The 25,390-nt window shown below is 45.1% G+C and overlaps 1 protein-coding gene across 1 annotated transcript in view; it reads left to right on the forward strand.

Annotated features, from left to right (window-relative positions):
* CBLN4 (cerebellin 4 precursor) overlaps positions 1-25,390 on the forward strand; it is a 74,293-nt gene that overhangs the window by 43,667 nt on the left and 5,236 nt on the right. Inside the window, exon 4 of the mRNA XM_042980111.1 lies at positions 17,734-17,841. Within this exon, the coding sequence (XP_042836045.1) occupies positions 17,734-17,819 (86 nt within the window). The 3' untranslated portion in view covers positions 17,820-17,841. The remainder of the gene's footprint in view (positions 1-17,733; positions 17,842-25,390) is intronic.

A 25,390-nucleotide genomic window follows, 5' to 3' on the forward strand; every position in this document is an offset into this window, starting at 1 on the left:
CTCAACGAAAGAAACAGTAACTTATTCCAAGGCTGGAGGGAAACTCTGCATTGGACTTGATGAGACATGTCCTTTGTATGTGGGGAAACATGTTATTTTCTGTGTGCAAACTGTGGGCAGGGAAAGAGGATAAAAGGCATGAAGTTGGACGGTCCCAGTCAGACTGGGGCTTCTCTCTCTGCCCCCTGCCATGTGAAGACACAATGAGAAGATGATTGTCTACTAACCCAGAAGAGGGTCTTGGCTAAGGGCCGAATCTGCGGGCACATTGCTCAGGGACTTTCTCTCGGGATTATGAGAAATCAGTGTCTCGTTTAGGCCACTTTGTGGGGTTTTTTTGTTGTTGTTATAGCAGCCTGAACGGACTAAAGTACTTGGGAAGCTCTTCCCCAGGGAGGATCAAGTGTGGCAGCATGAAAAGATCAGATCGCCCTCCTCCCTTGCTTACTACCCCCCGTGGCTTCGTATGACCCACTGCACACAGCAGAGTGCTGCAGGATCCTTCCCAGAAGTTCTGCCTCTGTTCCAGTGTCTCTCCTCTCCATGCGTATTTCTGGCCCTGCTGGATTTCTCTCTGTTCTTCCAACAGATCAAGGTTTTTCCCACTTAAGCGCCTTTGCTCCTCTGTATGTCCGGGATCGCCTCCCTCACCCCACTTCCTCAAGAATGCGTCATCAGTGTAGCCTTTCCTGTATCAAGTGGGTGCCCCCCTCCGTGCCTCCCTGCTTTCTGCAACCCACGCATGCTGCTTCTCTTCTAGCCTTTAACAGTGTCTATCATTTACAATTTCTGCTTGTTTACACTTCCCCCACGTGCTGGCCTACAGGTGTCATGAGAGCAGTGTTCAGGTTTTTACTCATCCCCTGGCAGAGAACTTTGTTCGTAGTAAATATTCAGAATGTGTTTGTCGGATGAATGTTCAAGATCAGGTCAGGATTCCTGGTGTGTCGTGTAGAAACAAAACCACACAAGTTAAAAAAAAATTTTTTTTTTTTTTTTTTTTTTACTTAATATCCGATCATCAAAGAACAACACGTCTCTTCAAAGCCGGTCTGCAGCAGCCAGCTAGGTCTCATACCTCCTAAAAGGAAAGTACCTGGGTCTTATTTAGAGTTCTTGATGAAGGAGATATGACTGGTCCACTTAGCCCCTCTGCCTCTTTGTTCTACCGTGAACCCGTGGGGCATGCTGCCTCAGGACCTTTGCACCTGCTGTTCCTTCTGCCTATAACACTCTTCCCTCAGATATCAGAATGACTTGCTTCCTCATCCATGTCCGATATCGTTTCAGAAGGTTTTCCTGACCACCTGTAAGCGCTGTGATGCCAGCTGCTAGCTATGTGCTCCATAAAAGAGGACGCCTGAGGGAGGTTGGACTCCAGCCTGCACTCTGCCTTTCGTGCACTTCTGTATGTCCGGAGGGGGAGGGAGGGACATCTTTTTCTAATTGATTCACCCAGAGCGGGGCACCTTCGTGTAATTCACAGATGTGTGCTGGCTGCAGCCTGTGGCTTCATCTAAATACTGACATGCTGTCCTTGTTAGTTGCGTATCGGCTTTTCCTGCAGCGCGTAAGCTTCAGGATATCAGCGATTTGTGTCCGTTTTGTCCACTGCTCTACCCTCAGTATTATGAGTTGTATCTGACACATAGTAGGTGCGCCCAAAATATTTGTGGAGTGAATAAATGGGCTTCCGTGTTTTAAAAAGCAACAAAATCAAAGCGAAGCTTTAGCTCCTGGGTTTATAGACGTCTTTCTCATTATTTAGTTTAGTTCGTATTTGTAGTTTTGCTCAACTCGAGAGATCAATTCAACCAGGATCCCTGGGAATTATTTGCAGCTTATGGTTTTCATCCCACATCACTTTCGTTTAGAGATATGAAAATTACCTGTGTTTTCTTCAGTTCTTGTGAGGCTTCTCTTTTTCCCTGCATCAGATTTAATGGAAACCTTAGTAATGGGATGAAAATATCGCCAGGTTATATTATGAAGCCATAAGCAACAGAAAAGCCCCACAGCCCCACGTAACTAAGTTAAACCTGAAATTTCATCTTAGTCTGTCACATGGAAAATCGCTTCTTCTCGGAGGCTTTCCAGGGGCTCCCTTAAAAAAACAAACAAAAAAACCCCAAAAAACCAAAAAACAAAAAAAACCCCAAAACTGTGCCGGTTGAGAATAACTATTTTCCAAGCAGCTTTTTGCTGGTGTCTGGGTTGACGCATTACTTGTAAAAAACCAGTTTCTTTGAATAGATGTTCTTGCAACATACTCAACGTGGCCTCAGCACTTTCTTTCTGTATAATTTATAGCAACTGACACGTGTAAATATCCCCGCGTATGCTGGGGCTGGGGAGCTGGATGGCCCTTTGATTACTGAGATTCCACCTCCCAAAGACTGATAAAACTATTAAGACTGAAATTCAGTGCCGCCCGCAACGATGCTGCTAACGTTGGAAGATAATTCCCCAGTCTGCCAGCCTTCCTGTCACTACTAAATTTCCTCCCAGTGAAAAGAGGTGTAATTCTCAAACCCAGCTGACTGGAGACTTACAATTGCCTTGCAAAACCAGATCTGGAGCCCATGTGGCCTAAATCCCCCTAAACTGATTACCTTGGTTGGAGTCTTTTAAGGTTTTGGCACTAACTTAATCCACTGCTGTGTGCAACCCCAGGAAAGGGAGTGAGAATCCATTCAAATCCTCCCTGTTAAATAAACCCTCCAGCAAATTACTGGCAGCAGAGGCGACTACAGAGCAAAGAACGCCAGCAAAGACCGCATTCAAAGTGTTTGCACCCCATTCCCCTGATAAAATGAGCACTTTTTAGCTTCCCCATCGGGTAACCCAGTTATCATGTTTGGCCATAAAATGCTCACAGCGATTTTTATATGTTTTATTTCAAAACCATGTTTCGCGGCCGGCAGATCTGTAATGCGTTCATATGTGGCTGCCTTATTGGACTCAATCAATGCCATCGATTTCCCTTTAAATGCAAAGATTGCACAGTTCAGCTTTAATTGCAAATTCGGTTGCCAGGGCCATCTCTTGGAAGCTGGTTGTTGTCTCTCTCTCTCTCTCTCTTTTTTTTTTTTTTTCTAATAAATCACCTTTCACTGATGAACATCGGCTGGGTTGGGCCTGCCTTTGTTAGCATCTCCCCCGTAACATCGGGCACAGAAATCCGTGAACCTGCCAGGGACAGCGTGCACGCAAGTGGCGGACTGAGGGAGGCGTTTCTGCGAGGCTTTAATATCTAGGTTTGGTGTTTTATTATGTGTTAATAAAGGAGTTGAAGAGAAGGTTCAGCTGAAGTGCCCTGGGGAATAATTTCAATTTTTTAAAAGTGTGTAACCATGTTCGAGGTTGTTATATAAAACCAGCTGTCCTAAGGGAGGGGTGCACCGGGGCCATTAATGTGTCCCTCCCCGCTCAGGGTCGGCCTGGCAGTTTCCCGATGCGCTGCTTTCTTTGGGTCTGTTCATTCACTGACTTACTGGCACATGGGTTAGAGCCATGGGTTAAAGCCAGAACCGAGTGAGCTTAAACACTGGCTTTGAGACTTGTCCGCCGTGTGATCTTAGACAAGTCTTTCTTTGCTATTCCTCACTTATTAGTTCGAAATGGCAATAACTACCCGCTGAGGCTTATCAGGCTTAACTAAAATAATGCATGTAAAGGGCTTAGGGCCATGTCTGGCTAATAGGGAGGACATACTAGAGATTAGCTGTAATTATTACACGGTGTCATGGGAGAGGGGACAGGTGACCCGTGGCGGTTCCATCCCCAAGTCGCCATGCGTGGTGGTTCCTGTGTCTCAGGCACGATTCTATGTGTTTTACAAATAAGCACTCCTTCACCCCTGTTATCACTCCCATGAGGGAGGGACAATAATAATTCTTATCATCCCATTTTATAGATGAGGAAACTGAGGCTCTGAATGTAGAGACCCGCCCAAGCTGTCATGCCTGGTGAGAGGGAACCTCGGCGTTCATGCTTTTTACCGTTCTGCTATGAAACGCCCTGCTGGGATCGCCGGTATTTGGGGTGGCAGTTTCCGGGTGTCAGTCGTCAGTTAAACATGGTGACTGGGGAGCCTTGCTCCGTCAGTCCTATGTGTTCTACTCATAAGGGAGACCTTGAGGCATGGGGCCCTTTGGAGGTCCTCACACGGTTGTTTGTTCACTCACTGACCCGAGTAGGGTCAGCTGTACGTGGCTGGTGGTCAAAGGCTCGCGCCCAGAGATGAGGGACCCTGGTGGAACGGTGGCCGTGATCTCGCGTCGCCCCCCGCGCCCCTGCCCTGCGTCGTGTGTTTCTCTCCTGGTGCTTCTTTCCCCGTTTCATCTTGCACGGATGCCTTTTCGTTTTCCCTCCTGCTGAGTGTCATGCTCAGAGAAGTGTCCCGAGTCTATTTCCTTCCCTCCCTTTCTTCCTTTCCCTTTTCCCTCCTTCCTTCCAAATGTATTTAGGGAGTTTCTATTTTGTGCCACACAGTTTTCTCAATATTAGGGATGCAGCTCTGAACAAAACAGTCCCTCATTCATCTGACTGTCTGACTCCCTGTGAAGTTGCAAGCTGCGTTCTGAGCCTTCAGCATACCTACTGGGTGAGCCCTGCCCCCAGCCTCCATCTACGAGGCTGCAAATATTATGTGGGTGGACAGTAGGTGGGACTTAACAGGAGTGGTGATAAGTGGGGCAAAGCAAAATAAGGGCCAGTCAGGGGCCAGCGATGGGGGTGGCTCCCTTTAGATGGCCTGGTCAGGGACGCCTCTCTAAAGGAAGGGCATTTTAGCAGGACCGTTACGCCATTCCTTGTGGGATATTGCAGGTGGAGGGAACAGCTGATACAGAGACCCAAGGTGTGAGCCCCAAGGACCTTGACGCTTCGCAAAACAGCACGGCAGTCGGTGTGGCTGAGCCATGGAATTTGTGCCATGAAGGGACCTTGGGGGTTACGCCCTGTCACCGTGAACCGGGGTCTTGGAGGCCGCCCTCTAAACCTCACTCAGGAAGGTCACGGATTGCGGGTGTCTATCTCTTCACCTCTGCATCAGCCCTGGGTACTGCCAGTATTATGCAGCAATGTTCAAGATTTTAAAATTAGAAAAATTTAATTGTTTGTTAAATTTCCAACTTGATAGGAAAAAAAAGAAGGCACCTGGCGGCTGACTTTGTGATCGCTGTGATGTTGAGCATACGTTGGTGTGTTGGCCGGCCATCTGTATTCCTTTCAAGTCCGATCTCTGTGCCCGTCGGTCTTTCTGCCTGTCTCTGGCTACAGGTGCCCCGAGATGGGCTAGTCACAGGCCTTTGACTCCAGATACACCGTCATCACGGGGCCACACATGTCCTTGTTTTTCCTCCCTCCCTCCCGCCTTGCTCATTTTCTCATTTGTGTAACACAAGCCTCTCTAATCCCCGCGTTGGGGGTCTGTTCTCCTTCCTGCGTACCAAGTGAGGTAGAGTGGTGCTGACCCTCTGCGGTGCATTATGATTGCAGGAACCCTTGCAAAAATTCAATGTCAATTTAATTCTGATCTCTAGGGGGAGAGGGAGGGGCTCAGGTCTTGTTTGTTTGTTTATTTATTCGTTGCTCATTTGATTACACTGTGCAGCCAAGGTTGGGAGGCACAGCATTATGCCAGCTCGATGCCATCCAGGCGTGAAAGTGAATCTTGTCAGCGCCATAGATTAGGTCCTGCCTCCCTGACCAGCAGCTCTGGGCCTCCCTTCAAACTTGCATCCACGCACTGAGAGACATTTGCCTACTCCACCAACAGATACACAGTAAAACCTTGGTTTGCGAGCATAATTCGTTCCGGAAACACGCTTGTAATCCAAAGCCTTTGTATCTCAAAACGAATTTCCCCGTAAAGGGATAATGGAAACTCAGATGATTCGTTCCACAGCCCAAAACTATTCATATAAAAATGATTACAATGCTGTAATATAATGCAAAATAATTTAACAAATACAAAATATAAAGAAAAATAAACAAATTAACCTGCGCCTCCCTTTGAAAACCTTCATGGCTGGTGCGAGGGAGACAAGAGAGAGGAGGGTTATTGTGTAGGACGATTTTCACGATCACTAACGGAGTCACTGCTGTCCATTGGCTCGATGGAACCTTTTTCTGCATGGGGGCCACTGTATACACTCACACGGATGTTGACTATAGTACGGTATTATTAATAAACTCTTGTCATGTACTGTATGCAATGTGACTGGTAATAAGGCAGCAGAGGAAAGGGTCTAGGTCTGTAGGCAGCCTGACCTGGAATGAAGCAAAGCATTCCTAGGCTCACTCTTGTCTGGAAAAGCAGAGGACAGTTCACAGGTGCTTGGAAGTGACAAAAAATACCTTAGCCAGTTGTGGGCACCTTCCAAAGTTCTGAAAAATCACTGATTTCTGCCAAACATCATGACCTGAGACTGAACATCCGAGCATGGGAGATGGTCACCCACAATCCCGCAGTGAGAGAGAGAGAGTGGGGGGGGGGGGGGGGAGAGGGAGGGAGAGGGAGGAACCATTGGCTCAGTTGTGATCATGTGACATTCAGCATCACGTACTACTCGTATTGCCAGACATCACTCGTTTATCAAGTTGAAATTTATTACAACTGTTCGCTCGTCTTGCAGAAGCCTCACAGAACGAGTTACTTGCAATCCAAGGTTTTACTGTATATTGAATCCAGACGGTGTTCTAGGCACCGGGAAAATGTCCACACACAGGTAGGGCTCTTGCCTCCTGCAGATCTTCTATTTTAGTGAAAAGAGACAGAAAAATCAGCCAGATGAAGAGAGGAACAAGACAATTGGGCCTGATGATCATTGCCGAGAAGGAAATAGAGTATTTTGATGGAATGCAGTTGGGCGGTGGGGGAGGTCAGAAAGGGTGGTGAGAAAAGGCCTTTCTGGAGGGGCGATGTGTGCAAGCAGGAAAGCGGGAGGCGTGTGCAGTCGCCACGAGGCAGAACTGGAGTGAGTCGGGGCTGCGCACGAGGAGGCGGCGGTGCCAGAGGCGAGCTCTGGCCTGACCTCACGGTGGCAGGGAGAGGCCTGCACTCAGCCTGGATGCCACCCTGGGGCTCCTGCAGAGCAGTGACGCTGGTGGGACACAGGATCCAGCACCACACTCTGCCTGAGTCCTGAGGAGGGTGGGCTTCTGTAGATGGTGAAAAGGGAGTGGGGTGAGGAGTCTGCTCTGATAAAGAAAATTCTAGGCGGTGGGGCGCCTGAGTGACTCAGTCGGTTAAGCGTCCTACTCTTGATTTCTGCTCAGATCATGATCTCACGGTTTGTGGGATTGAGTCCCATGTTGGGCTCTGCACTGTCAGCGTGGAGCCTGCTTGGAATTCTCTCTCTGCCCCTCCTGTGCTCTCTTTCTCTCAAAATAAATAAACGTTTAAAACTAAAGGAAAATTCTAGGCAGAGGGAATATTATCTGCAAATGTACAGAGCTGGGGGAGGACCTGGAATACTCCAGGAGAGGGGGAAAGATTGGGGTGTTGGGAACCAGCTTTGTTATTTGTGAAAGTAACTCAGCTAGAAAGGGCACCTGAAGAAAGTTTGGGTTTACCAGGGGTCAGTAAACTTCTTTTATAAAGGATCAGACAGCAAATACTTTAGGCTTTGCGGGCCATCTGGTTCCTGCTTCGACTACTCACTTCTGCCATTGTAGCACAAAAGCGGCCATAGCCGATGATAAATGAGTGAGTGTGCTGTGTTCCAATAAATCTTTATGAAAACTGGCAGTGGGCTGGATCTCATCAGTGCACTGTAGTTTGGCAGCCCCTGGCATCCCAGTAGAATATTTAAGCATGGTAATTAATTATGACAATTAGATTGGTCTGAAATAAACAAATACAGGATACAAAAGATTTTGAGTTTTTCTTTATTCTTTACTCTTACTAAAGATGCATTCCTAAACTGAGTGTTGGAACCGATCACGACTTTGAATTAAATAATAATATTTGGCAGGGTTGGCTTTTGACAAAACTGCCAAGAATTGGAAGACTTTCTGTCACTTCTCATTCTCTGCTCCTTCTCTCCTGATTGCTGGGCCTTTAGCAGTCTCAACTTTCTCCCAGTTTGGGGTAGCTGAGTTACGTGAAATGGTGGCCCTATGAGTTTCTACGTGAGAGGGACTTAGGAAGCTTGCCTGAAAAAGGACTTGAGGTAACTTGTCCTGAACCTTATCTAGATAGCAAGCATATCATTTTATTTATATTATAAATGTGAGGAGAGGCTGACAGAGATGCCCCTGAAAGCCAGCTTCCAACTGATAAAGAAACACGAATGATACAGCAGGTGTTAAGGACTTTGCAGTTTACAGATGTTGTTGAAGACACAAGAGTCCTGGGTCAGAGACAAAGGACCATTTACTACTCACAGCAATGGCAGTAGCCAGAGTCTCAGGATTTGTGCTTGCTCTCCGAGTGTAAGTTCCCACAGGGTACCACAAAGAGGGCCAGGTGATGCCTGCACGTGCCACGGATTATGGGCTGGGTTACAAGGGAGAAATCTTAAGTTTAGGAAACCCAAATCTTTGCCCCAGAGAGATCCATTAGCTTTATTATTTTGAACAGCACACGTGCCCATTGCTCTACAAGGAGACACCATCCCTCTCTTCCAAGGCTGTTGGCTGGACACAATCCTTGAAAGAATAGCCTATTACAACAGCAGTCACAAGACATGAATAAATGCAAGAGGCTCATGGGGCGTTGTCTCTCAACAGCAGCTTTCAGATTCTGCATTTTAATTAGGATCAAAGCAGAGAGCTAACAGAACTCTCATGGGGCTGTAATGGTGGGATTTTCAGCAGCAGTGAGCAACTAGGCAACATGCTTCTTTGAAGAACAAGATCATCCCTGGAGCCCTGGCGTAAGCCCCGCTTCTTCATGTTCACTTTGTCTGCTTTGACCTATAGCTGACTGTCCAGAGTCTCTGTCTGCTTGCTTTGGTGGTTAGAATTATTTTTATTGTGTTAGGGGCTGTTTCCCCACATCCTAAGTGTGGAGAGAGACCTTTGTTGTAAACACACTTGATAAATGATCCCCAAACATGCCAAAGAGTTCCAACCAAGAATGAATCACTTTTGAAGAATGCTTCTGTAAATGGTTCCAGGAAAATAGCCTTTCTTTTCAGACCTGGATGTTAAGCCATTACAGAGTTATCATGAGTTATTGGAACCTTTGACTGGACATAAGGTAGCTGTGCTGTTGCTAGGTCACCATGATTTCTATGGTCCGGTGACATGGGCTGGAGTGCTTTCTCATGAGCCATTAACAAATCATGATTTCTGGGTGAGTACAAAAGATAAAACTCAATGAAATCATTTATTTTTTTTTTTTCCTTTTTGAAAGGTGAGATTCTCTTCCAATCAAGGGAATTCTTTTCTTGGCTCCTACATTGGAAGTAGGCTAGGTTTGGAATACTTTAGAAGGAGTAGAATGAACTTAATTATTTTTATATGTTCATTGTCTATGCCAGGCATAGGTATATTGGAAGGTATGTTGAAGGTACTCAATAAATGGTCAATGCAGTAGATGAGTTCTTTTTGGGCAATAGACAAATAGCTTTTCAGTTCCCACCAAGTGCAAGCCACCATAATTGTGGGATTTGGGGACATCTTTTCTGATGTGCATTAATTGGAGTTACTGATTGGTCTAGTTAGGAGTTTCTAGTGAGCCCTTCTTTACTCTTTCCCTGGCATGTCCTATGCACTTTAATTTCATGGGGTCCTACAGTCCTCATAAGAACCCTGTGAGGGTGGTACTGATATTTTACAGAGGGGAAAAATCAGAACTAGAGGGGTTAACTGTTGATCAAGTTGCCACAACCAGTTGTTTGTGAAGGTTGGATTGAAACCATGCAGGCCACCTCCAGAGCTATGCTGCCTCCCTCACAAGCTTTTACTTTAGTACTAATGCATGGTGTTGAAGAATGCACCGGACATTCTTTATCTCCTGTGAGAATGGGACAATAGTAAACGAAGTAAATGTCATCGTGCTCGACCCTGATGCTGTTCAAGGTTATCAGAATTGTCCCAGTTAATGGCAGCTGAAGGCATACACTTCCTTCCTGAGAGTCTTGTCTTAAAATATAGTGTACTAATAGAAAATTTGAGATGGAGTCGAGACCAACAGATGGGGACACGACTACCCTTGAAAAGATAGTTTGTTACTCACAGTCCCCAGGAGGAGGGAGCCACACTGGAAAACACTGAGGCTGGTCAGACGCGGAAGGAGAAAGGGGGAAGTGTGGCAAGAGCCTTTCCTGTGGTTTCTGAGGGAACGAACAGGCCAGGCAGGATAAATGTGTTAGGACTGGCTGGTTTGAATGATCTTGGTGGGCCCTGGGGAATGGGGTTGTTTGGTACTGGCCCTGGGATGATCAGGGCAGGTGGATACTGGTCCGGAGTATGAGAGCCTAATGAGCACGGGGGTAAGAGACTCTAGGTTGGTTGGCTTGCATTTGAAAAGCACCCTAGTTGATGGAGGGCAGCTGGAGGCCAAGGCAAGGTAGCTCGGACATATTCTAGAGTTTTCTAGAGCAAGGTGTATCCTCACTCTATTTGCATGAAGGGCAGATGATAGAGCATGAAGTTTACCGAAGCTGAAAATACAGTTAATAGAAACCCTAAGAAGATATGCATAGTGTAGTAAAAGTGTGGGGTGGGGTGTTGAATGAGACAATATAGAACAGGGTCAAGGGCTTGGCTCTCCTCCTGGCTTATCGGTAGGATTATAGACAAGCCCTTTTATTTTGCCTTACCAAGATTCACGCTATTTGTGAAGTTGGGGCATTTACTCAGTTGGTATTTCCCAAGTCGTGAGACATATCACCAATGTTATATTAGGTGACTTGGAGCAGAAAAGAGATGTGGCACCAAATAATACCAAATCACAGATTTGCTTTTCAGATTCTTTCAGTCTTTCCAGTTGCCCCAAGGAGAAAGTCAAATTTGGTGCTGTTCTACTACAACTACTCTTTAACTGTTGCTCCTTTCGTTTTAGCAAGAAATGGATCCCAGGCTTATACACTTTGGAAGTGGTTGCAAAACACTTTCCTTGGTTGCAAACAACAAAAGCCACTTCCAAAAATAAATTGGGTGACTCCCAGAAGGTGAGGGCCCAAAGGCCAGAAAAATGCTAATTATCAACAGGATGAATATATGTTTTCATCCAAGGCATAGTTCAGATATATGGAAATCCATATAATTGGAAGACACATCCCCAAACCCAGTGTGTTAGTTTCCCAGGCCTGCCGTAAACTTGGTGGCTTAAAACAGCAGAGATTTATTCTCTTAGAGTTCTGGATGCCAGAAATCTGAAATCAAGGTGACAGCAGGGTCACACTCCCTCCAAAGCCCTTAGGGAGAACAATTTCTTGCCTCGTCCAGCTTCTAGTGGCTTCTGACGTTCCTTAGCTTTATCAACACATCAGTCTTTGCCACTACCTTCCCGTTGTCTTCTCTGCGTGTCTCTGGGTGTCCTCTCTCTTATAGAGATGACAAGCATTGGATTTAGAGCCCACCCCAAACCCAGGATTTCCTCTAATGACCTTTAGGCAAATTCACCTGCAAGGTCATGTTCGCAAATAACAAAACATTCTGAGGTTCTGAGTGGACATGATTTTTTGGGGGTGACACTTTCCAACTCACCATCTCTGCAACCAAAGGAAGTCCAAGAAATCTGAGAAATTAAGGAAGAAAACACAATGGAAATGGGCTACACGGGCATGTGGGTGATATTTGCACTGAACCTTGCACCCTTGTTTGGATCCCTCAGTGTGAATTCATTATGACTATCCCTTCGTCCTTGATTCCTTCCTTTGAAGTTTCAAGGTCATGAGCGAGAGCATCTGACTGGCTAAGTCTAAGTCACTTGCCTGGGGATGGGGAGAGGACGCTGTGAGCTTCTTCAGCACCCATTTTGGAAGTCAAGGCCCTATAGTTTGGACTTCCCCATAAAGGAAGAACTTTCAGAGGCCATGTATGCAAAAAATGGCAAATGCCCACCACAACGGTTAGCAAGCAGCTGAATCAAATGTCTTCCTTCCCATTAGTTCTATTTTTACAATTGTATTCTATTAATAAAAAATGATGCTATTTTTTTCACTCACAGTAGTACTGCTTTGTAAATTAAATTTATTTAGGTAAAAAAAAAATCCACTACTGATTTACAAAAAGATGAAAAATTAGTAACAGTAAACAGGTGCTCTGTTGCTATGGATAGATATATAGCAGTAGCCAGATATGGTAAGAATCATATAGGTAGGAGGCAGATGCCCCAAACTCAGACTGAACTGGAAGATTTCCTATACATTTCTTGACCCTTTGAATCTTTGCACTCATAGCTATTTGTTTAGAAAGACCTGGGTGTCACAAGCCTTGGGGGCTATATATCTATAATTCAGGGCATCGCAAAGAACCGAGAACAATTTGCAAGCTTCAGAGGCTTCAGCCAAGCACGGCAGTGTCTGTGTGTTTTAGGTGAGTTTTTCAGCCTGTGTTGTTTTAACAAATCCCAGGCACTCTGTTTTGACCTGGCTCCTATATCTCTAATAATATACTGGACATTTTCACCTGTATATCCTGCTGTTACCTCAAATTTAGCAGGTGGAGAAACAAATTCACCACTCTGCTCCCCAAACCTCGTATCTCCTCTTGACTTCCCCGACATACACTCAGCCTGCCAAGCCCGCAGCCTTGGAGAATTTCTGACTCGCTCGTCTCCGTCATCTCCAAAATGCATCCAGTCACTGCGTCTTCTTGAATTCCCCCCTGGAAGGCATCCTGGATCTTCCTTCTCCTTCCCACTGTTCCCACCCTATTCCAGGCCTTCACCTGTTCTTGTCTTGTCCTCTGCCTGGGGTCTCCAGCCCTCCCTTCGCACTACTCCAGTGGGCATCCTCAGTTTGGTTACACCTGTCTCTTGTCTCTTCATCAGTGGTAGTGCCATGAGGTGGCTGGAGGGAAATTCAGTCCCTTCTGTAATTTCCCACAGTCCCGCCAGCCTAAAGAAGCAAGTGGTCTGAGTCACAGCCGTGCGCTTTCCATGCAGATACGGCTGACGTCCGTTCCTCTTGTACACCCTTCCAACCAAATTGCCACTCTTGCACTCTTCCTGTATGGACATTTTGGAGCCGGCTTTGCCCCTTACTGTCTTTTGAGCGCACCAAATGTAGAGCTTTCTCCCTCAATCCAAGCTTTCTCCCTCTCTTCATTTGGAATACGCCTTGATTTCTTGATCTGTATTCTCATTAATCACATGAGGGCCTAGTATGGAAAGAATTTTAGCTGTGGACTCAGAAGAGATAGAGGACGTTTGAACTTTGCTCCCTCCCCCATTGGTTCCTGGAATTATTATTAAGAGAAATAGTTGATTGGTGAAACATGTGCATTTCTTATTTGCTTATGTTTCCCCATTCCTTCCAAGTTACTTTGCATCAGGATCCATCTGTTAGGCAAGACCTTGGATCTCGGACCAGTCACAGCCCTAGGTGAACGAGGTGGGGAAGATGGAGAACATGTGTTTGCCTCTAGCTGGGAAGATTCCTGAGGTTTAGTGTAGGGTCCTCGCTGTCTTGCCAAGTCCCAACTCGTCACTGCTTATGGAAAGAGGCCAATGATCCAAAACTGGCTAGAGCTGGCAGGGGCAAGATGAGAGAGGAGAACCCTCCAGACAAAAGGCAGAGATGGCAGCCGACTGTTTCTCAGGAGAGGGTTTCCTTCCCTCTCTTCAGCCTCAAGAAAATAGGGGCGCCTGGGCAGTTCAGTTTGGTTGAGTGTCCGACTTCAGCTTAGGTCATGATCTCACAGTTTGTGGGTTCAAACCCTGCGTCGGGCTCTGTGTTGACAGCTCAGAGCCTGGAACCTGCTTTGGATTCTGTGTGTGTGTGTCTCTCTCTCTCTCTGCCCCTCCCCTGCTTGTGCTCTGTTTCTCTCTATCTCAAAAATAAATAAATGCTAAAAAATTAAAAAAAAAAAAAAAGAAAATAGTACAATTGAGTCAGCCACTGGGTTGGGGAGCAGGGGACCATGCAGGCATGGTGGGTGGGGCGAGGGACTTGGGAGTTTGGGAGAGCTAAAGAAGTCTTAGCATTCTAGTTCTGCGTTGATTTGGGAAGTTGCCAGAACTCCACGGTACGGGAGATACAGGAGAGAGAATAAAATGTCTTGCTATTTGGTAGGCGAAGGGGCTCTTTATTTTTTACATTACTCCAGGACCATCAGGCTATAGCTCTAGGTGGTTTTGAGTAGTTCCCACTAATTCTGACCTGTCTTAGGTTGGTATAAATTCAGCCTCCTCCATAAAACTGTTCCTCAGTACCCCAGAGCTCATTATTTCCCACCTCTCCAACTTTTGTGACTTTACCCCTTTTATTTGTGAGTATAGTGTTTGTATGTCCTGCTCTGCCAGAAGTTCCTCTGGCCAACTCCACATGACTAAAAGCATAAAATTTAAGACTTAATTGAATATTCAAGCATCTGCTGGCTTATGTTGTTGGCTTCACCTTTTCACTGTGTAGATTCTGTCTCGTCAATAGAATACACCATACTTAAGGGCAGAGATGAGGCTTTTAACTCTACGCCTTTTATAAAGTACTTCCTCCCCCCTGCCCCCCGTCAAAGTGTTGAACACATAGCCCCGGACTCCATAAATGGGTTTCTGAGTCATTTATTCCACAAACTATTATTTGCATCTCAACTCTGGGTCAGGTTGGCAGTGGGTCTACGGCCATAAATAAGCTAGAGAAGATTCCTGCTCTTGTGGGAGCGATGGATAATGAGGAAATAAACACGAGGGTAGTGTAAATAAAGTTTGTGACTAGTGGTACGAAGGAAACAAAGTGGTTTTTCCAACAGGTGGAGCCTAGTTTAAAGGGTGTGGTTGTGGGGCACCTGGGGGGCTCAGTCAGTTGCGTGTCTGACTTCGGCTCAGGTCATGATCTCGCGGTCCGTGGGTTCAAGCCCCGCGTTGGGCTCTGTGCTGACAGCTCAGAGCCTGGAGCCTGCTTCGGATTCTGTGTCTCCCTCTTTCTCTGTTCCTCCCCCCGCTCACGCGCTGTCTCTCTCTCTCAAAAATAAAGATTAACAAAATTAAAAAAAAAATTTAAAGGGCATTGTGGAAGGCTCTACGTGGGGGTGATGGGGAAGGGCAAAAAAGAACCAGGGATGTAAAAATCCAGGGAAAGAGATTGTTTCGAGAACATTATAGATTACAGTGTGCTGACGTCAGGGACCAGGATGTATGTTGCGGTCTGGGATTTATACAGGCTCTCGTCCTGCTGCCTCCAGTGAGGAGCTGGGGTTTTAAGGTAGGTGTAGTGGGAAGTCTTCGAGGAGATTAGAAGCAGAGGAGTGATACTGTGTTTTGTTCTGTTTTTTCTTTTCGCTTGAAGATCTAATTGGCTGTATTAAACGATTCATGAATCAGGTAGCATCCCATCTAGCAAGTAGAGGGGAGCTCCTGAGGAGTGACATCGTATGAAAGAGGGGGGCAAGGATGAATGGGAAGAAGGTGGGGAGGGATGGCCCTAGACCAGGTGAGAGGCAGTGGTGGCTCACTCCCTCCTGGTGATAGTGCAAAAGAAGGAAAGTAGATTGATTTGAGAGACACTTTGGAGGTCAACCCAGTAGGGCTTGTGAATGTGGGCGATATATAGGGGACACCGTGGAGTCAGAGATGACTCTCACCTTTTGGATGTTGGGGCCACTTACTAAGATAAGGGAAACAAGGAGAGATTTAGGAGAGAGAAAAATCACAGTTCACACTCTGAACGTGTTAAGTTTGAGATACACACGTATCATCCAAGTAAAGGTGCCAAAGAAGCCATGGGCATATGAACAGAAGACTCAGGAAAGGGGATTTGGACTAAAGAAATACATTTGTGCAGCCAAAACATGGTATCCAAAGCCAGTAGAATGGGCAGAGTCAGGCAAGGGGAGAGAATAAACTGCCATGTGGGTTTGGAGCCCCTTCTACAAACTGGCCCATGTGATTTGGGGCTCCAGAAGCAGGGTTTATGAGAGTAGAAACTCATATACGGCACAGCAGGGGTATGTGCGGGGCAGCTAAGAGCAAGTTGCTTGGGGTGCGCTGGGGGAATCTGCACTTGTTCACGTGGGGTAAGTCCTGCAGAATCGTATTTTGGATTCAGCGCTCTGTCTTATAAGGATATTTCCTCCATTAATGTCACTCTTCAAGGACTTCATGCAGACTATAGATTTAAACTGGGTTAAAGTATTGTATGGAAAACAACAGAACTCATCAGTGTCATTGTGAAAAAATTTTTTTCGAGAGAAAAGAAAGTTGATGATAATTTCCCAACAATATGCAACGATTGTGCCAAACCTGTTTTTCACGTGGTGAGATCATTCCACTGAGTGATGATATTTTGAGGAAAGATAATTGCACTGTGTATATGGGACACAGCCAGCTCAAAGCAACAACAACAACAATAATAATAAAATAAAATGAAAATTTTAAAGCGAAAAGAATTCAGTCAATCAGCTTGTTTCTCACCCTTTTGTTTTTGATCTCAGCAAGTGGTTGGATGTGTCTTTTTCCTATTTATTCTTAGTTATTTTAGCGCTGTGTAGATCAAGGAGGTGATCTTTAGCTAGAAACAACCTGAGGTTACTTTCCACCGCCTCAAGTGTTTCCTTGTTGTTAATTTTTAGTTGCCTCAGTAATTCACGGTCAGATTTTCTTTGTTAAGAATTAAAATATAGTAGATAGGACTGGCTTCTTTTTTTTTGACCCTTGCACTCAATTTAGTACTTGAAACACTGGTGTTGTGCGTGTTCTTGCAAACCTTTCTTCAAGTGCATTTCCGTGTATATTCTTTGGAAGGAGACAGGCATGTCTTTTGCAAATCTGTGTTGCTTATTCTTTTGTGCATATACTTGTCACTGTTTTTTTCTTGCTCAAAAATATGTCTTCTAGATCTTGCTGTGTCAGGGTGTACTGCATTGCCTAACGTTTTTTAAATTTTGTTTTAAGTTTATTCATTTTTGAGAGAGAGAGAGAGAGACAGAGCATGGGCAAGGGAGGGGCAGAGAGAGAGGGAGAGAGAGAGAGAGAGAGGGAGACACAGAATCTGAAGCAGGCTCCAGGCTCTGAGCTGCCAGCACAGAGCCTGATGTGGGGCTCGAACTTATAACCCCAACATCACGACCCGAGCCAAAGTCAGATGCTTAGCCAACTGAGCCACCCAGGCACCCCTGCATTGCCTAACTTTTTATTTAGTTGCTTGGTAGAATTCTGTAGCGTGGGGGTGTGCTTACTTTGCTGTGTCTGTCTATGGGCAGATCTTTTGATCACTTCTGATTTTTTGCTGATGCCAACAGGCCACCTAGAATATTCTTGACACACTTCTAGTGTGTATCACATGAGGTCTTCCAGGAAGAACTTTCCAGTCAACACTTTTTTCATCTCAGGTGTTTGATTCATGCCCACAGATTCCAAGTTAACAAGCATTGCTAGACTCTTCCTTTGTATCGGGGCTTGGTGTCAGATGTGCTTATATCCACCATCATCTTTAAAACTGCAGGAGCTAGTGAGGTGGGGAATGTTGTCATGGTAATACCAGGGATGAGGGACGAGAGATTCCAAAAGGCTAAATAGTTGTCCCGGGCGGGGGCTGGTGGTAAGTAAGCAAATGGCTGAGCAAATGATTGGGGCATGGCATGAAACTTTGTTGTTCACTTCATCTCTTACAGCTTTGGCTTCCTCATCTGGAAAGTGGAGCTCCAAATACTACCGTGGTCAGAGGATGTGTGTCTTATGGGTTATTGTACAGAGCTGACGACAGGAATGAGCTCTGAAAGGTAAGAAATGGAATGTGTGAAACTTTATACTATGACGGCATAAATGAACAAAGTACCCGTCCTGGAGGAGATTAAATTCTGTACTAGCAATGGCTAGGCTGACATTGCCAGGACAGAATGGCCTCTAGATCACCAGGCATCTGACCAAAGGCCAAGATCCTTTGTTGCTTGTAATCTACTCCCCTCTCCCCAGATTACTGCTACTTTAAACACCTTTGGGCTTTTCTATTATTTCAAAGAGGTGATATAAATTAGGAGCATTTGTTTGATTTTGAACCACATCAGAAACTAGGAAATGGATCCCCTTTCCGTGGACCTCTGCTATTTCAATCTGGAAAATAAACATGGCTTTAGAATTGGGCTGAGTATTGGAGCCTTCAGTGGTAAGAAGTAGTTTTATGTGCCGTCTAATCTATCACAAACTATGTTAAAGCTTTGCTTAAAGTACCAGAACTCTGCAGGCTACGAGTTCCAAAAGCCTTGCTTCGACTTTCATGAGCACAGAAGTGAATTTATTGGTTTATGAAACACAGAGTTTCAGTATATTCTAGCTTCAGGTATGGTTGGATCCAGAAACTCTGTCATAAGAACCCAATCTTCCTCCTTTCAGGGCCTCAGTCTGGGTTCCTCTGGTTGGCCTCCTTAATCGGGCGTTCCTCTGGTTGACTTCCTTAACTGAGGTTTCCTCTTGTGGTGGTGATGTGGCTGCTGTCTGTTCTGATCTGGTGTCCAATTCTTTTAGTAATTTAGACTGAACATTCCTCTTTTGCTGAAAAGTAAAATAAGGTAACTTAAGTTGGGCCTTATTTGGCTCAATTGGTCTGGATCGGGTGACGTGTGCACCCTCAAACTGACTCATTGTGGCCAAGTTGAGGTCAAATGTCTGTCTTTGAAGCCAGAGATGGGGAGTCAGTCCCCATTCAAATTATTCAGGCTGAGAGAAGAAGAAAAGTGAATTTGGTAAGAGAAAATCAAGGGAAGTAGGAAGGGTGTTGTGTTTGCAAAACTCTCAGATGCCCTCATAGAAATGAGGTATCACATTTAAGTCACCCACTAATTCCTAGAGTAGTACTGATCATCTCTTGTTAGATGGAGAGGAGGACGCTTGGACCATTTTATTCTAACTGTTCCTGTTCTAGCGTTCCCATCCCACCCTCCTTCTTAAACCTTCCCCCATGCACAGAGGGTGATCGTACTAACAACAGCTGCTCCAAGACTCATCAAATCACATTAGCATTGCTCGTGCCTGGTTTCTCTGAATGTCACAGCCAGCGGTGGAGCAAAGGCTGGTCAGCTTACAGTCACATTAAGGGAAATCTTTACTAAACCAATCCATGGAGCCTGCAAAACCATTGGTCTTTCCAACTTCCCATCAAGTGGCCCGTGCTCAAGGGTAAACCAAGGGGTTATAAATCACAGGAAAGGTTCCCCTTGACACATTTCCACAGCTGGAAGATGAACAAAGTGTTGTTTACTTTGTTTAACACCACAATTAGTGAAAATCAAAATGTCTCCAGATGCACTCACTGTAGTAAATTATTAGGTAATTAACCTTAATGCTCCCTGCTCTGAATCACCAACTTCCTTTTGCACTGGAGCCCTTGAGAATATTTCTCAGGCATCGTAATATATGACTGCACCACGGCTTAATGTTAAGCACAGCAAAGTTTGAATATAGTGGAAGGGATTTAGGATTGGAGCAAATTCCAAAAGCAGTGGGGGAGGGGTGAGGGGTGGGTGGGGGTAGGTGGGTAGCTTTGTGTACCGTTGGAGGAAAAATACAAACTTGCAACATAAAGACTGAATGGACAAAATACGGAGGAAAGGTGCTCTTTTTACGTAATCTCAAACTCATCCTTTCTTTCTGCCAGCAAGTTTAAGCCCTTATCACGTCATGCTTGGGCTACTTTAATAGAGGACTTCCAAATGGTCTCTTTCTGTGTCTCTTCTCCAATCCGTTGTACCAGGTTAATCTTCCTGAAGCACAGGATTTATAATACCACCTGATTCATAAGCCTTTCGTGGCTTCACTTTGCTAATAAACAACATCCAAACACCTTAGTGTAGCTTTTTTTTTTTTTTTTTTTTTTTTTGCTCTTTCTCAATCTAGCTTCCAAATCGTCTCTTTTACTGTGGCTCAACGTGACGCATCTGACCTCTGCCCCGCACACCTGTCCTGCGGGTTCCTGCCTTAGCTTCTGCTTCTTCTCGGGACCGGCACAGTGCGAAATGGTGATGGTCAAGGGCAAAGACGCTGGAGTGAGATTGCGTGGATTTGAAAGCCTACTTTGCTAGTTAACAGATCCTGTCACCTTGTGATCACTTTCCTCCTCTGCAAAGCGGCAGTGCTAATAGGAATGACTCAAGAGGTCGTCGTCAAGATTAAGTGGGATAATGCATGAAAATAAATACCTAGAAAAGGAACTCAGTGCTTTTTAGGTTTTAGCAAATCACCGTTGCTCACATTTTGGTCTCACCATGTGCATGGTGTTGTTAGAACCACATACCCTCCCCTTGGATTAATGGCTTCCGGAAGCTTTGCGGGGTTGGGTACTGGGATCCTGGGGGTGTGTGTAGACAGACAGGGGTGGGCAGAGAGGGCGAATGGGAGCTGGCATGAGTCGGTGGGATAGAAATGAGAGACACTCGGCAGAGCAAGAGGCTTGGGAGGAGTGAGTAAGCCGGAGGGAAAGATCAGAGAGGCTCTGGGAAGGCTGAGCACAGATAGGGGCTTTGTATGGGGCAGCTCTGTCTTTGCCTATTGATAGCAGGGCTTCTGATAACGGAGCTGAACCAGAGAGGCCTGTGTGATCATCTCCCATTGACTGCTTTTTAAAGTTTGTTTATTTGTTTGTTTGTTTGTTTGTTTGTTTGGGGGCGGGAGGGAGGCAGAGAATCCCAAGCACTGACCGTGCGGAGCCAGATGTGGGGCTCAGGCTCACGAAACGTGAGATCAAGACCTGAGCTGGAACCAAGAGTTGGACGCTTAACCTACTGAGCCACCCAGGTGCCCGCCATTTACTGCTCTTTAAAAAGTGATTTTAATTGCCTAAGGAAGACAAATGTTCTCTACATAACAAATAAAACATGACATAAAACTTGTCTCCTTTGACCCACTCTCCCCCTCCTTAAGAGGTAACTGTTGTTAAGAATACACCTCTAGATGTTATCTGTGTACATATACGTTACATAGAAAATTATATAGAATTAAAAATTTTTGTGTTTATATATATGTCATCATGCCATTCATGTCCTAGAACTTACGTTCTATTCCCCCACTCAATTATAGACCGAGGAAAAGTAATAATATATGTGTATATGTGAGTTACCTCTTCTGTATGGTCTATTATTATGTAGACCTATTATACATCTCCCATTTCTTTAAACAGCTCCACAGTCTATACCGTGAGCAATGCCACAGTTTCTGTAGTCATTGCCGTACCAATGGGCATTAGAGTTGATCCATGTTCTTTCTATGTCTTAGCTCTGAAGCCAAAGCTTCCATTTGGATTCCTACTACATTCACTCATTTGTTGTATATGTAGTTTTTGAACACCTGTTAGGTGTCAGGCACTATGATAGCTGTTGGGGGCATACTACCACCCTGCTATCACCAACTCATCACTCTCATGGGCAACGGATTCAGGGAGCAAGCGTCCTGTCTCAGGACAGGACTAGTGGTGTTTCCCCTTCCACTGGGTGGGTTGTGAAGCCATTAAGCATAAGTGGCAAAAAATCATGTAATATCAGACTCGTCCTTGAAAATTTCTTGCATTGTTCGTAAAGTGGAGTTGTTCAAGGTTTCTGTATGCGGTCCTCTATGATAAAAGATGAAGGGAGACATGGACTTTTTATTCCAGAAGGATTTGAACCCATGATTTTCTCCTTTCCTAATATACCAGTGGCTGAAAAGAGAAGACCTGTTCTCTCAAGATGTATGGTGAGGAAGTTAGGGCTTCTGTGAGTAGATGATTTAGGAGGTCAACAATTTACACTTCGAGAGAACACCAAGATGCGGAAGTGTTAGGGCAAGGGAGGAGGACGTAATCCCCAGACTAAAGGTTCTGAGAGTTGTAAGTGGAGGGCTGGCTAAAAGAGGAAGTTGGAACAACAACAGCATAATGTCTATAAAGTCACAGCAGGTCTCGAACAGGAGGATTTGTCATTGAGTCATGTTTAAGCAGTGAGTCTCAAGGTTACTACACATGGCTGGTCTGTGTCCCTTAGCCAACTCCCATCTCCTTTTGAGTATTATGTGGTTGTTGAGTACCATGCAGAAGGGCATGGTGTGCAAGCATCTAGGTGGGACAAAATCGATGTGATTGCCATCAGGACATGGTCAGCCAGGGAAGGCACTTATAAAATTTAAGCTTGTTTTTAAAAAATACACTGATGGGGCGCCTGGGTGGCTCAGTCGGTTGAGTGGCCGACTTCGGCTCAGGTCATGATCTCGCGGTCTGTGAGTTCAAGCCCCGCGTTGGGCTCTGTGCTGACACCTCAGAGCCTGGAGCCTATTTCAGATTCTGTGTCTCCCTCTCTCTCTGACCCTCCCCCGTTCATGCTCTGTCTCTCTCTGTCTCAAAAATAAATAAACATTAAAAAAAAATTAAAAAAAAAAAAGAATACTTTAAAAAAAAAATACACTGAAAAACATGTCTCTGTAATTGGTGTTCGATGTGGACTCTCGTGGTGCGGTGGTGGCCATCTGAGCCGTCAGCACCAAGATGGGGAGGAAGAAGCCAAGGGCAGGCCAAGGGCAGTAATGAGAGCGTTCTCAGGCTGGTGGCCAAAATCTGGTGCGCAGACTGGAACTGGAGTCACGGTCCCGCTGGGAGATGAGAGACTGAGTCAGTAGCAGAAAAGACGCCAAGTTGAAGAAGCCAAATGAGGAAATAAGAGTCAGAGAGCAGATCATCAAATCACCAGCTCCGGAGTTTGGTGAGAAAGCCTGGCAAGAAGTTGGGAAAGGTGCCGGGGGGTTTGGACAAATTCGTGTGGATGAAGCTCCCCAGTGCAGTGGGGAGAGAAGAGTCAGAGATTTCAAAATAGCTTTTGGGAATCTGAAGTCTCCCTGCCCTCACTGGCCTTAAAAACCCAGATCTCTGCATTAAGCAAACAAAATTACCGCTGTCTTAATTTCGCATCATGTCTCTGTAGACCTGAAGCCACTTTGTAATTTATGTCTTCTCTTCTGAGCCTCCTACGCATAGTCTAGGATTTGGCACACTTTTCTGTAAAGGGCCAGGTAATAAACATCTTAGGCTTTGTGACCCAGATGGGCTCTCCCTCAGCTATTCAGGTCTGCCCTCAGACGGAGAAAGCTGTCCTGGGCAATACGTAAGGGAATGAACGTGGCTGTGTTACAATAAAGTTTTATTTCAAATATAAAGAAAAATAGTTGGTGGGCCAGATTCAGACCGTGGGCTGTGGTTGTCTGACCCCTGGTCTGATTTGTTAAGTGTAGATAACAATAGTACCAATCTCTATTGGTTTAAAGGTAGAGTGAGAGCACACAGGTAAAACAACTTAGTCCGTGGCTTGGAGGATAGCTTTGTTTTTTTTCTATTTTCTTAATTTTGATGTTTAATAAATGTAAATCAATTTTGCTCTGATCCCTGAAATTATTCTTTATGAACCTATTTAATATGTCTGCTCACGGAAATGGTGGTTGGGTTTGATTCCTTGTCATGAACTCTGTGTAGGTCACTCATTCTTAGGGATTTCTGAACACGTAGAATCTGCTCCTGCCCACCGAAGCGGTCAAGCGATCTTCATAGAGACTGAACATATCCCTTAAAGCAGACCAATGATTCTCCTTGATAAAAGAAGTGGCAAAGAACTGAGTTTGCTAATTGTTCTTGGCCGAGGACATTACCTGGCATTTGATCTTTACACATCTTTGTGCAGCAAATGGATTTCAAATTCAATTGGGAAGCCCAGTGATCTCATGGAAGCATAATAAAGACATCGCTTGCCCAGAACCCCCGAGGTTAGAGTGTCCTAGAACTGATTAAAAGCTATTGCACTGAGTGTTATTCTTCAAAGCGAATGAATATTCTGATGAGTATGGCTGCTTGAACTGAACTATTTTTAAGTGGTAGCTTGATTTGCTGTTTTGATAAGTCTGATGAAGTGTGTTTGAACACGAGTAGAGATTTAGCAGGCATTCCAACTTGTTTGTACAATCTTCCCCAAATTGTAGGAATTATCCTCTCATTAATACTGTTGTTTGCTGTTTGGGCTAAGGCATGTAATGCTGCTTTGTAATTAGGATAAACTGGAAACAAATGAACAGATTAGTTAATTGTTACAAGAAAACTTGCTCTAGAGTCATTTTACACCACATCAACATGTGGGGAAGCAGTTGAGGGTGACTGGGTGCCCCGCATATATTTAATTACATTTCAGTTTGGTAATTTATTGTGACTACTCTACATTGGCAATATTTGCTGTCTAACGAGAACACAACAGAACGTCATGCCACTGGCCCCGAAGAAGGGGGGCTGAGAATCACACGAAAGGAGATCGTCGTCTGTTGAAAACAAATCTTGAAATCTTTTTAAGTTCAAAGTGAAAACTTAGGAAAAATCACCACCACCACCCCCCTCTTTGTATTTCTTCTCCGGAACAAAAGATTCAATGCCTAATCGGCATGCTGGTCAAGAGCTCACGTTTTAGAGAAGCTTTGGAGGGGGTTCAGGCTACACAGGCCCAGAATGTCCCACTTTGGCATGTGGATTTCTCAGAGCTCAAGACAATCAAGGCCAGGCCGACTCAGACTTCCCCCTTACTGCCTAAAAGAATTGACACAGGGGGACCTGTACCAGGAAGTGAGCTATCACCAAAACGAACTTTTCATATCAGGAAGGCTTCTCTGCAGGGCCTGGCAAACATTTGTTTACCAAATATCTGCTCTTCTCATCTTCTTGTGAAATGTCTTCCCTTCCCCCTGAGCCTCCAGACCCCTGCCCCCTCCTCCTTAGTTCAGGATAGTGTATAAGCCTCAATTACCTGACCTTCAGGGAACCTCTCATGTCTTCGTGGGGCTTCCCTACATACAAAATTAAATGTGTTTTTTTTTTTTTTTTTTCCTGTTAGTCTATTGTGTGTCAATTTAACTATTAGGCCAGCCACAGAACCGAGAAAGGGAATACTGGGAATTTGCTTTAAAATTCTCTGGTTAAAAGCATAAGAGACTGTTAAAAACTGAGAACAAACTGAGGGTTGATGGGGGGTGGGAGGGAGGGGAGGGTGGGTGATGGGTATTGAGGAGGGCACCTTTTGGGATGAGCACTGGGTGTTGTATGGAAACCAATTTGACAATAAATTTCATATATTGAAAAAAAAAATTCTCTGGTTAAAAAAAAAATAAATAAATGCAGAGGATGGAGGTTATAGACCGAGTTGGCAAATAGCTATAATTTCTGAAGCTAAGTGATGATTTATGGAAGCTCACTGTTTTATTTCTTCTACTTTTCATATGTTCAAATAGCAAAAAGTTAGGGTTAGAGGTGGTGATGGAGAGATGCTACCATGATCAGATCTGCAT

This window comes from Panthera tigris, chromosome A3 (genome assembly GCF_018350195.1).
Source record: "Panthera tigris isolate Pti1 chromosome A3, P.tigris_Pti1_mat1.1, whole genome shotgun sequence".
In the NCBI taxonomy this organism is placed as follows: domain Eukaryota; kingdom Metazoa; phylum Chordata; class Mammalia; order Carnivora; family Felidae; genus Panthera; species Panthera tigris.